The 12,309-nt window shown below is 71.8% G+C and overlaps 1 protein-coding gene across 5 annotated transcripts in view; it reads right to left on the bottom strand.

Moving 5' to 3' along the window:
• Window positions 1–11,337, bottom strand: part of TRAF2 (TNF receptor associated factor 2) — a 21,871-nt gene extending 10,534 nt beyond the window's left edge. For 3 of the 5 annotated variants that reach the window (XM_070059400.1, XM_070059396.1, XM_070059399.1), the window contains exons 1-3: window positions 4,094–4,310; window positions 3,664–3,742; window positions 3,381–3,479 (exon numbers count right to left, since the gene is read on the bottom strand). In XM_070059400.1, the coding sequence (XP_069915501.1) occupies window positions 3,381–3,479; window positions 3,664–3,742; window positions 4,094–4,281 (366 nt within the window). In that variant the 5' untranslated portion in view covers window positions 4,282–4,310. Of the gene's footprint in view, window positions 1–3,380; window positions 3,480–3,663; window positions 3,743–4,093; window positions 4,311–11,218 lie in introns of those variants that run through there. The other 2 variants (XM_070059404.1, XM_070059402.1) reach the window with 1 other exon arrangement.
• Window positions 11,338–12,309: the final 972 nt, after the last annotated feature.

Below are 12,309 nucleotides of genomic sequence, written 5' to 3'. Positions count from 1 at the left end.
CAGAGGCAGGCGCAGCCAAGGGGGCGCGCGTCGGGACGCGGCCCGGCCCGGGGAGCGCCGCCGGCTAAGCCGCTCCTCTCTTCCCCGTCTGCGTCAGAGTCCCCCCCACCGGTTCCCTCCCCAGATGCCTGCCACAGCCGAGCCAGACCAGGCCGAAGCCAGGGCCCGGGGCTGCCCGGGCAGGAGCGCGGAGGAGCGGGGCTGTGGGGTCCTGGGGGCTGGCTCGACTCGCCGCGCTAGTGTTGGTTTGCTTTAAAGACTTATTTTACGTATTTGAACGGCAGAGAACGAGGGAGAGGCAGGGAGGGAGACAGGATCTCCCACGTGTGGGGTCACTCCCCAGATCACCACGGCAGCCAGAGCTGGGCCAAGCCGAAGCCGGGAACAGGAGCTCCGTCCTGGCCTCCCCTGGGGGCGGCAGGGGCCTAGAACTCGCCGCGACCGTTCCCGAGGGCACAGGCGGGCCGGGCAGCACACGCGCACCGTCCGTCTCCAGGACAATCTGTCCCCACGAGACCCTCACGCCACGGCCCCCCAACCCGTCGCCCCCATTCTACCTCCTGTCCCCAGGGATCCGGATCCGAGGACTCGTCCCCCCGCCCGGTCCGTCTCACTGAGCTCTGACCACAAAGGGAGCTCGCCAGGCCCACGAGTCGGGGCTCGGCCGGGGGGGGGGGGGCTCCTCCCAATCCCGGGAGCGGATGGGTTTCTGGTGAGCCAACGTCTCCTCGTAGTGGGGGCAGCACCTCTGGGGCAGCAGGCAGGTAAGCGTAGCCCAAGTGCTGGGCCCTCCGAGCCAGGGCAGGGCAGGGCAGGGCAGGGCCATCAGGACCAAGTGGCTGGGGCCGGCACGGCCGTGCTACCCCTGTGTGGCCACAGCTGCCGGCCCACTCCCAGGTCCAGCAGCCGCCCTGGCCGGTGGAGCGCTGACGCCAAGCACGGGCGCCTAACGTACTCAGGGTGACATCGAGTCTCAGAGCTGACTTAGGAATCCAGAAACGTGGGGCCGGCGCTGTGGCGTAGCGGGAAAAGCCGCCTGCAGCGCCGGCATCCCATACAGGCGCTGGTTCAAGTCCCAGCTGCTCCACTTCCGACCCGAGAGCAGCAGAAGACGGCTCACGAGCCTGGGCCCCGGCACGCGCCCCCGCGCCGGCCGCTGCGGCCATCTGGGCAGTGAGCCGGCACTCGGAGGACTCCTCCGTGTCTCCCTAACTCTGCCTGTCAAAGAAATAAATAAACGTACAATAATAACACGCCAGAAAAAGCGTGGGGGCTGTGGGGCCGTGACCCGGGCCACCGCGCGGCCCCTCCCAGCCCAGCCCACGGTCAGAGCTCCGTGCTTGGGCACAGCGCCCTGGTGCAGCAGGTACAGCACTTCCTGTGACCCGGCCTCCCGTACGGGTGCCAGTTCAAGTCCTGGCTGCTCTACTTCCCATCCAGCTCCCTGCTCATGGTCCTGGGAAAGCAGGGGCCTGCACCCACGGGAGACCCAGATGAGGCCCCTGGCCAGCCCCGGCCCCTCTCTGCACCGCACAGAGCACCTGCGACCCGCGGGCCACTGGCCGCTGGCGGGCACCTCCACCATGGCGCCGCCTGGGCTGCTGAGGGCCCCAGTGCCTAAGGGAGCCACGGCTGTCCACCGCGGCCCCACGGAGGCGGCCTTAGGGGACAGACTCAGACTCCCAGCAGCATTCTCACGTCCCTCACTTCTCCAAGGAAACATCACTAGCGAACAAATTACCGAGAAAAGTCTCATCCTGGGTGTGCTTGAGTGACAGCCGAGCGGGCGGGGGCCGGGGTCGAGCAGACGCGGGGGGGGGGGGGGGGGCGCGGGGGGCGGGGATTCGGGCGGCGCAGGGCCGGGGTCGAGCAGACGCGGGGGGGGGGGGGAGGGGCGGGGGGCGGGGATTCGGGCGGCGCAGGGCGGGGGGGGGCGCAGGGCGGGGTCGAGCAGACGCGGCAGGGAGGGGAGGGGGGGGGCTGGGATTCGGGCGGCGCAGGGCGGGGGGGGGCGCAGGGCGGGGGTCGAGCAGACGCGGCGGGGGGGGGGGGATTCGGGCGGCGCAGGGTGGGGGTCGAGGCGGCGCGGCGCCCCTGCCCGGCGTGCGTCTGCGTCCCCATGACGCTCACTGACGCCAGCGGGAGGCTTTATCAACAACAACATCGCGGCCAGGCCGGTCCCAGCGCCCGCCCGCTCCTCCCACGCCGCCGGCCTCTCCTGGCAGGGGCTTTCCAGAGCTCTCCGAGGCACGGCCAGGGACTTTCCGACCCGCGGGCCTGCAGTCCCAGTCCTCCGCCGGCGGCCACACGGCTGCTCGGGGCCCCAGAGGAGGCCGAGCCCGGCGCTCGCCCAGGGCGCAGCCAGCACCCACCCCCCCAGGAGACGCCCTGAGCCATCACCTCCCATTGCAGACACAACAGGGGGGCGTGGGGGCGGGGGACGCGGGCGGGGGCGGGGGCGCACACCACATGGGGCCTCGCTCCGGGCCTGTGCCCACCGCGGCGCGAGCGGCCTGGAGCGGGCGCTGGGCCACCAGACAGGAGAGCGCCGAGCCGATGCACCCTGGCCGCGGGCAGAGCCGCGCTCTGGCAAAGACAAAGGCAGGCCGAGCCCACAGAGCGCGGGCAGCGCTGGTCTGAGGACACAGGAGGCAGCACCGCACGAGCACCTGCGACCCGCGGTCCCAGCTCCAAGCCGCAGGGCAGCCCCGGGCCCAGCTCCCTGGCAGGGCGGGGCGGGGCGGGGGGGCTTCTCCTGGGCCCGGCACCGAGGCGCCCCCACCTGGAGAGCCCACGCCGGCGACCGCCGTGCGTCCCTACGGCTGTGACCACTGAGGCACCTCGCGTGGGCATCTGCCCTCTGCGGCAGCACAGCGCTCCTGAGCCCCACGGGCGCGCACGGCCACGGGGAACGTGCTGCTGCGGCCCCGCACGGCGCCGAGCCCGGGCCTCGTGGCCGGGGTCAGCTGACGTGGTCACGGCGCAGTCCCCAGCGCGCTGGCAGGGACACAGGCCAGCCCGGCCCACACAACCGAAGGACGTGCATGTCAGGGGCTGGCCCGGCCTCTGCCTTCTGCGGCCACAGGACAGACGCAGCGGCTACGAGGTCACTTCCAGGGACAACACCAGCCAGAGCACGACACCCCCGAGGACACGGGCGACGCGGCACCAGTCCACGCTCCCGCCAGCTCAGCCCGCCGTGGCAGGCACTCCCAGCGACAGAAGGGGACCCGGAGGCCCAGACCGGACGGGCATCTCACGCGGGACCCAACCCCGGACCCCAGGCGCTCCAGAGCCCAAGGACGTCACCAGGCGTCGGCCCGGGCCCGGGCGGGGGGCGCTGCTGGGACAGGAGAGTGACCGCACGGCGGGCTCCTCACCTCGTAGTCCTTCAGGGTGCCCTTCCAGGTGCAGCCGTCGTTGGGACACACGGCGGGCAGGCTCTCCACCTCTCTGCGGGCGGCATTGTCGGGAAAGGCCTGGGGGACGCAAGCCCGGTTAGGCCTCCTCTAGCTGAAGCCCGGGGCCGGCCCCTGCAGCAGCCCTCCAGGGGCAGGCCCGAGCACGCCCCCCGCCGCCCACCCTCCCAGCCCACGCAGCCGCGGCGTGCCTGGCAGCCCTTCACCGGCGCGGCCGGCTCTGTGGGCGTCCGAGCCGACTTACGGAAGTGCTCTCTAAGATGGACACGCCTTCTTCGTAGATGCCCTCCCGGACGCAGGCGGCGCAGTTCTGAGGCCCCGAGCTGGGGGGAGAGAACCCCGTGGGCGTCTGCCCGAGCGCAGACAAGCCGAGCCCACGCCCAGACGCCGACGGGCACACGCCCCGTGAGCAGCGCCTCCGAGAGCCACCGTGGGAACGGGGCCTCAGCGCCACACGCGTCTCCCGGTCGCGCCGCCCCAGGCCCGTCCGGCTCTCTAAAGCGTAAACCAGGGAGCAGACGGGCACACCGACAAGCGCCCAGTGTGCACGCAGCCACGCACCCCGAAACAGTGCTGCCCAGTGGAAGCACGTCTGGAGGCCTGGTCGCCCAGGGGAGTCACACCCGGGCCTGCCCTGGTCCGTGCGGCCGCCTGGGCCTCCTGGGCCTCCGCACCTGAGGATGCTGGTCAGGCAGAAGCAGCAGTAGCGGTGGCCGCACTGGGCCTGGAAGGGCCTCCGCAGCACGTTCCTGCAGGCCGAGCACAGGTACTTGGCCTCCAACCTGGTCCCCAGGAGGCTCGTGGAGAAGCCGGGCTGCAGCAGCTCTAGGGAGTCGGGGGGCGTCACGCTGGCTGCAGCCATGAGCGCTGGGACCCCCACGCCGGGAAGCCCTGAGGGAGAGCACAGAGCGTGTCACAGCTCCGCCCAGAACACACGCGGCCCTGGCCACGAGACAGCGCGGCCTCCCGCTGCGCACAGGGACGCCGAGGTCTTCGCGGCCACGGCCGCACCCAGCTGTCCACACTGCACAGCTGCCTTCCCGTGACACAGAGGCCAGTCCCCCACGGGCTCACTCCCAGACCAGGGGACCAGACCGAGGCCAGGCCAGGCTTCACCCAGATCGCCCACGTGGGCCATCTTCCGCAGGCCGGAGCAGGGAGCTGGAGCGGGAGGCGAGCAGCGCCCACGCGGAAGGCTGGTGTCACAGGGGTGGCTCTCGCCACGACGCCACACTCTCCCCTCCTCCGAGCGCCGCCCGGCCGCACCCGCAGACGCTCCCCGCAGTGCCTGTCGGGTGCTAACCCGGACCGCGTGAGCGGTGCTGACCTCCACAGCGCGTGCAGGGCAGGCTCCGCCCTTCCCCGCCACCACAGGGCCGCGCAGGCGCCAAGGACACGCCAACCCCTTCCCAGGGCGAGGGAACCACAACTCCCCACGCGTGGGTCACTTCCTCCTGCCAGCCTCTCCTCCAGCCCACGCGCAGTCAAGTGGCCTGTAAGCGCTCAAGCCTCCGGCGGAAGCCGTCAGCCCACACGGACGCAGGCGACTTCCACGAAACGTGGCCGGCAGGGAGCTTGGAGGCACGAAAGACGGAGAGCGCCGGTCCTCTCCTCGGCCGCGCCCCAGCGCCTTCTCCCCGCCCCACAGCGGCTCCTGTGACCGCGCACCCCCATTACGCCGCTGGTCTCGGAGCTGGGCTCCGGTCCCCTGTGCCCAGGCCAGGGCTCCGCAGCCTGGTGCAGGGCGTGGGACGTGGGCTGCCCTGGCGAGAACCAGCATGCGGCTGGGAGGGGCTCCAGCAGGGCCGCCAGCGGTCAAGCAGGGAGCTGCCTCTGGGAAGGCTCCCAGGGGACCTGGCACCTGTGCGACCCTGGCAAGTGCTGCAGACGGAAGGTGATGAGCTGGCCCACGCCAGCGCCCTCGTGGTAACCACTCCCCCTTCTGTGCTGGCGGCAGGCACGCTGCCCCCCGCGCCGGGATGACATGGGGGGGCCTCCGAGCCGCCCCAGACGGGACTGCGAGGGCCAGCCTCGGCGCAGGCCCACATCACCAACAGGCTGTCCTTACGCGGGCCCCCGCGGCCTTGGGTTCACTCCCATCCCTGCGGGAGCAAGGGCCCCTCCGGAGGCCAGAATGGGGGGGGAGGCGGCGCCCCCACGTGGCCCTGAGGCAGCGGGGGGCCTGCCTGCTCCCGGGACTGCTCCCCTCACAGCAGGCCCGGCCCCCACCCGAAGACGGCGCCCCGGGGCCTGGCCCCCACTCTGCTGCCCCCCACTGGCCACGCCTCCCACCCCTGCCCTCCTCGCCCTGCTCCCCCCTGCCCCTCCAAGCCCGCTCTGACCACACGTCCCAGCTCACAGGGGTTCGCCACGAGACACACGGCCCGCCCCGGCCGCTCCGAGGGTGGCCAGGCCCGGAACAAAGCCGAGTGCTCGCACCCCGGGCCACAGCCCCGCGCAACGAGGGCTTCTGAAGCGGACACACTCAGGCCCGGACGCCGCGCCCAGAGGCTCCCTCCCGGCGGGTCAGGCTCGGCCCAGAGCAGGGCCCAGAGCGCTCAGGACGTCCCGATTCCGTCACGCCCCGTCCTGCGTTGTACTGCGGGAACCAGGACATTCCAGGGCAGGAGTCCCGCCGGCACAGGGCCGGGGCAAGCGGGGGACGGGGCGGAGGCGCCACGACAGGGCGCGCTGGGCACCCGGGTGCCCTCGGCCAGGTGACACGGACGCCTGCCTTCCCTCACGCTGGCCAGTCACCAACGCGGCACGGTCGTCCTCCATGGGAAGGAGGAGGTCAGCACGCGGGTGGAGGCGCGTCTCCTCGCACACGCGGGTCTGAGCACGCGTCTCCTCCCACACGCGGGTCTGAGCGTGCATCTCCTCCCACACGCGGGTCTGAGCGTGCATCTCCTCGCACACGCAGGTCAGGCACGCGTCTCCTCGCACACGCGGGTCTGAGCGTGCGTGGTCTGGCCACAGGGTGGTGCTGGCCTCAACAGCACCTGCCAGGGAGGGGGCCCCGTTCCTGAAACGGCACCGGAGGCCTGAGCCCTCAGCAGCTCAGCACCCCAGTCCCGCCCGTGCCAGGCCTTGGCTTTGTGGCAGACGCGAGGTCAGATGGCACCCGCACAGCCAGGTCCTCCCGGGCCTCCAGGTCAGGCAGTGCTTCAGTGCAGCCGCGGCCGCCTCCCGCGGCCAGCCCGGCCCACACGGGCCCACTCCTACAGCTGCGGCTTCCTCCGTGAGACTTCTTTCTGTTAAAGGTCACTGTGACCAAACGCGGAATCGCACTCCAGCCGATTCCGGTTACGTCGCATTCAAGGACAAAGCTGGGCCGGCGCCGCGGCTCACTAGGCTAATCCTCCGCCTTGCGGCGCCGGCACACCGGGTTCTAGTCCCGGTCGGGGCGCCGAATTCTGTCCCGGTTGCCCCTCTTCCAGGCCAGCTCTCTGCTGTGACCAGGGAGTGCAGTGGAGGATGGCCCAGGTGCTTGGGCCCTGCACCCCATGGGAGACCAGGAGAAGCACCTGGCTCCAGGCTCCGGATCGGTGCAGCACTGGCCATAGCGGCCATTTGGGGGGTGAACCAACGGAAGGAAGACCTTTCTCTCTGTCTCTCTCACTGTCTAACTCTGCCTGTCAAAAAAAAAAAAAAAAAAAGGGACAAAGCAAACCCAGGGTGTGAGAACTGGAGCAGCTGCCTTGCCGAGCCAGCACGGGGGCTTCTGGTGCCAGAAGTGTGCGCGCGGACGGAGCACAGCACGCGGCGCGCGGACGGAGCACGGCACGCGGCACGCGGACGGAGCACGGCACGCGGCGCGCGGACGGAGCACGGCACGCGGCACGCGGACGGAGCACGGCACGCGGCACAGACGGAGCACGGCACGCCGCGCGGACGGAGCACAGCACGCCGCACGCGGACGGAGCACAGCACGCGGCGTGGACGGAGCACAGCACGCGGCACGCGGACGGAGCACAGCACGCCGCACAGACGGAGCACAGCACGCCGCACACGGACGGAGCACAGCACGCGGCACATGGACGGAGCACAGCACGCCGCGCGCGGCCGCTCTCGGGTGACGCCCCCGCTGAGGAATCCCGTCAGGATCCTCCACTGCAACCCCGGCTCGGATCACCAAAACCGGCAGAGAAACCTCAAGGCCAGGCTTGGACACAGAGGGCAGGACCCGCCCCCGCCCCGTGGCGTGGGGGCGTCCAGCGCCCTAGCTCTGCTCTGCGGGTCAGCAGGGCCAGAGCCCTCCACAGGCCCGGCCGCCTGGGGGCCAGGTCCTGGGAGAAGAACAGAGAGCCAAAGGGAAGGCGTCGCCCACCAGGGGGTCACTGAGGCTGGAAACCCGGCACCCTGCCCCTGGAGCGGCCGGCGGCCCAGTCCACTGGAAAGGCTGCCCGCCGGGACCCCTGGCCACTGCGGGCGCTCGGGCCCACGTTTCCACTAGGAGCCCACAGCGTGTCCACGGGGCCCACGCGCTGCACCGCGCTAAGCCCTGGGACGCACCGGTGCTGCGCCAGCCGCCGCCCGGCCCAAGTGCCCTCCAAAGCCGCAGTTGTCCGCCAAGCGGAGCTTTCTCAGGCTGCCACATCAAACGTTAGGTTTGGTGCCAGCTCTTTTTGTGTGTTTATCTACTTGAGAGGCAGTTACAGAGGGGAGAGACAGAGAGGTCCTCCATCTGCCGCTGCACTCCCCAGCGGCTCCCACCTGCTGCAGGGACCCAACACCTGGGCCACAGCAGGGAGCTGGACGGGAAGTGGAGCAGCCGGGACTCGAACCGATGCCCACACGGGATGCCGGAGCTGCAGGCGGAGGCTTAGCCCCCTACACCGCAGCGCCAGCCCCCTTGGCCCACCAACTGCCCACTCAAGCAGAGCCAGCGGCAGGAGAGGGCGCTCCAGGGCCCCGGGTGTGGGCGAGCGCTCGTTCAGAAACCTGAACACCAAGAGGTCGACCGACTCCAGGAGCCCTCCCCAAAGCCCCCGCCCCCCAAGCCCTGCTCCCCAAAGCCCCCGCCCCTCCCCAGCCCTGCTCCCCAAGGCCCCCGCCCCTCCCTAGCCCTGCTCCTCAAAGCCCCTGCCCCTCCCCAGCCCTGCTCCCCAAAGCCCCCGCCCCTCCCCAGCCCTGCTCCCCAAAGCCCCCGCCCCTCCCCAGCCCTGCTCCCCAAAGCCCCCGCCCCTCCCCAGCCCTGCTCCCCAAAGCCACCGCCCCTCCCTGAGCCCTGCTCCCCAAAGCCCCCGCCCCTCCCCAGCCCTGCTCCCCAAAGCCACCGCCCCTCCCCGAGCCCTGCTCCCCAAAGCCACCGCCCCTCCCCAGCCCTGCTCCCCAAAGCCCCCACCCCCCCGAGCCCTGCTCCCCAAAGCCCCCGCCCCTCCCCGAGCCCTGCTCCCCAAAGCCCCCGCCCCTCCCCAGCCCTGCTCCCCAAAGCCCCTGCCCCCCCCGAGCCCTGCTCCCCAAGGCCCCCTCCCCGAGCCCTGCTCCCCAAAGCCCCCGTCCCTCCCCAGCCCTGCTCCCCAAAGCCCCTGCCCCCCCCGAGCCCTGCTCCCCAAGGCCCCCGCCCCTCCCCGAGCCCGGCCCTGGCTGGGGGACTCTGCTCCTGACCCACCCGCACCCCAGGACCTCACTGCCCCAGCTGTCCCTGCCAACAGCAGGGCACTGCCCTCGTCACCCACGTCCAGTTCCAGGAGGCTGCACCGCATCAGGGACCCCCGTGGGAGCACACGGCTCCCACAGGGCCCAGGCCACAGCCGCGGCCCCCGGACTGCTTCCCCCCGGCTCAGGGCCCTCAGGCTGCCCCGCTCCTCAGCCGTGGGCGGCAGGGCTGGGTCCCCCGTGGCTCTGCCCCTCCAACCTCCTCCCACGCCTCCACGCTCCCTCCCCGCGCTGCCCCCAGGCAGCTGCCACAGCAACCGCAGGGCAGCCCAAGTCAAGCCAGTCCCCCCCCCACCCCGAGCCCCAGTGCTGGACCCCATGCCGACCTCCCCGTGGCCTCCGCGCTCTGGCCAGGCAACAGACACGCTGTGGGGATGGAAGCAGTCTCGGGGCGCACCCCCCACGCCTGGCTGCACGGCGGGTGCCCCCCTGAGTCACAGCCTGGGCCCGAGGCCGGCTGCCCCGACCGCTGGCTCTCAGGTCAGACCCCGGGGGCTGTTTCTACACCTTCATGCCTACGGCAAGGACACCGTGGTGCGGCCACGACGTGACCCATGCCCTGCGCGCGGCGTCCAGGCCAGTGCACGGGACAGACCGGGGCGGCAAGGCCTTGGCCGCACGCCCCTCCCGGCGCACCCCACGGCTTCTGGGCCGACGTTCTCTGCACACTCCTCCCGCCAAGCCTCCAGCTGGACTTCCCACGTGCCAGGCCCAAGAGGCCACATACTGACCACAGTGGCGGCCACCTGGGCAGGCAGCTGGCACTGGCCATGGCCAGAAACGAAGCCCAAACCGGACTGACGACCCGGTGCTGAGACAGCCGGTGCCAAGTCTTTTCTCCGGGAAAACACTTCCGCCCACGGCGCCGCCCACGGCATCCCACTCCTGTGCTCTGGCCCCAAAACCGCTGGGGCCGGCGCTGGCGCCGTGGCGGAGCGGGGAAAGCCGCCGCCTGCAGTGCCCGCATCCCACATGGGCGCCGGTTCCAGTCCCGGCTGCTCCTCTTCCGATCCAGCTCTGCTGTGGCCTGGGAGAGCAGTGGAGGATGCCCGAGTGCCCGGGCCCTGCACCCGCGGGGGAGACCCGGATGGAGCTCCTGGCTGGGGATGGGTGCAGCTCCGGCCGCTGTGGCCATTTGCGGAGTGAACCAGCGAATGAAAGACCTCTCTCTCTCTCTCTCTCTCTCTCTCTCTCTCTCTCTGTATCTCTGTATCTCTCTGCCTCTCTGTAACTTTTTCAAATAAGCAACTCTTTAAAAAAAAAAAAAACCTGCCCGGCCACCGGCCAGCAGCTCCTTCAAGGCTCCCCGGGACTGGTCAGCAGAGGCCAGCCCGCTCTCACTGCAACGTGGACGTCCACCCGGCCCGGGGGCAGCTCCAGCATCGCGGTACCAGCGAGCAAACACCGAGGCCACCCGGACCACGCCAGGCGCAGACGGCCAGGCCCAGGCCCCGCGGGGTCACCTCCCGGAGGCTGGGCCTGCGGGGCCCCTGCTCAGAGGGGACCCCGGCGCTGACCAGTCGGCCCGGGCAGCTTCCTGCTCTCCAGGTCACAGCGCAATAAAACTGCCGAAAACAAGCAAATGGAAGTCCCGTTTGTGACTTGGCTGCGGCCTGCACCTCCAACCTCCTCGGCCCGGGGACACGCGGACACGCGAGGCTCGTGGCCGGGAGACCCCGGCTCAAGCGCGTCCTCTCCCGCTCCGGGGGCCGCCCCTGGGCTCCGGCCACTTCCCGCCTTCTCCCCGCCCCTCTCGGGCTTCACGTCCATCACGACCACGGCCACCGGGCGAAGCCGGCCAACGGCGGACGGCCGCAGGTGGGCGGGCGCCAGAGCCGGACACACGGCCCGTGCGGCGCCCCGGGGCCAGGCGGGGCGCGGGACGGGAGACGGCCGCAGCCACGGCGGGGGCCGACCCAGGGCACGCGCGCCCCGTGGACGGCCGCGGGTGTTCGCGAACTTTCCGGCGCCCGCCCCGCTCCGACTTTCGGCTTCCGGCTCGGCCCTCCGAGAAATCCCCTCGGCCGGCCCCGCCCCCAGACCGCCCCGGACCGCGGCCTCGCCGAGCAGTAACCCCCGGCCGTCCGCGCCCGCCCGGGACCCTCACCCGCGCCCGCCCCGACCCGCGTCCCACTCACGCAACGGTCGCCGCGCGTCCGGAACTGACCGCCCGCCGGGCCGCCGCCCCCGCCGCCGTCCCGCCCGGAGCGCCCTGAGGGACTGACGCGGGAGCCTACCAGGGAAGAACAGGGAACCGCAGCGGGCGCCGATTGGCCAGACTTGCCCCGCGGCGGTGCCTCCGCCCTGACGGACTGAAGCGGCAGCCTACCAGGAGCGCGCAGAGAACCGCAGAGGGCGCCGATTGGTCGGCGGTCGGCGCGGCGTGAGTACTTAAGCCTCCCTCCCGCTCTGTCCGAGCAGACCTGGGTGTCCAGTGCCGGGGAGGGGAGCCGAGGGCGCCGGCCCACCCCCGCCTCGGCGAGCCGCTGGTGCGCAGCCTCGCCCGGTCCCGGGTCCCGGGTCCCGCGAGCGCAGGGCTGCTCCCTGCTCGGCGCCAAGACCTCCGCCTCACTTCTAGAAGTTTCCACGTTGCCGTGTGCCTGGCGGCCCCAGCGCGCGGCGGGCAGTCGCTCCGCGTCACCCGGGACGTGGGTTCGCGCTGGCGCCTGCGCTGTTTCCCACGTGTCCCCGTCGGTGGCCCTGGGGGCTCCCGCGCGCCCACACTTGCTTCCTTTTTATTTATTTAAGTGTATTTATTTGGGAGGCAGAGAGAGAGAGTTCACTCCCCGAATGGCCGCAGCAGCCAGGGCTGGGCCAGGCTGCAGCCGGGAGCCGGACCCCGGTCCAGCCCGTAGCGCTCGGGGAGGCCGGCGTCCCGCTGACCGCACGGAGGCCACGGCCGCCGCAGGCACAGCTGGGGTCCCCCCTGCAGGTTCAAGGGCCCCAGACCTGCGGCTGATGAGGGCTTGGGGTCAAGGGGCTTCACTGCCCACGCGACCCCTCGGGGTCCTGGCCCCGGACGGGCAGGGGCTGGGCGTGAGGCCGGCCCCTCCCCCACGAGAGACCCCCCCCCCCACGCCCTGGTGGGCGCGTGGCCAGCGCGGGTGACGCCGCAGCCTGGGCAGCTCAGGGGATTCCCAGGCGGGCCCCTTCCTGTGAAAGAGAAAGCAAAAGTCAGCGGCATGGCGTCGGTGCCGGGCTGTCCCTGGGCATCCGCCCGAGAGGGACC

Source organism: Oryctolagus cuniculus, chromosome 1 (genome assembly GCF_964237555.1).
Source record: "Oryctolagus cuniculus chromosome 1, mOryCun1.1, whole genome shotgun sequence".
Taxonomy (NCBI): domain Eukaryota; kingdom Metazoa; phylum Chordata; class Mammalia; order Lagomorpha; family Leporidae; genus Oryctolagus; species Oryctolagus cuniculus.
Note: the sequence above shows the minus strand (reverse complement) of the source record. Positions and strands in the feature narration are given on the sequence as shown.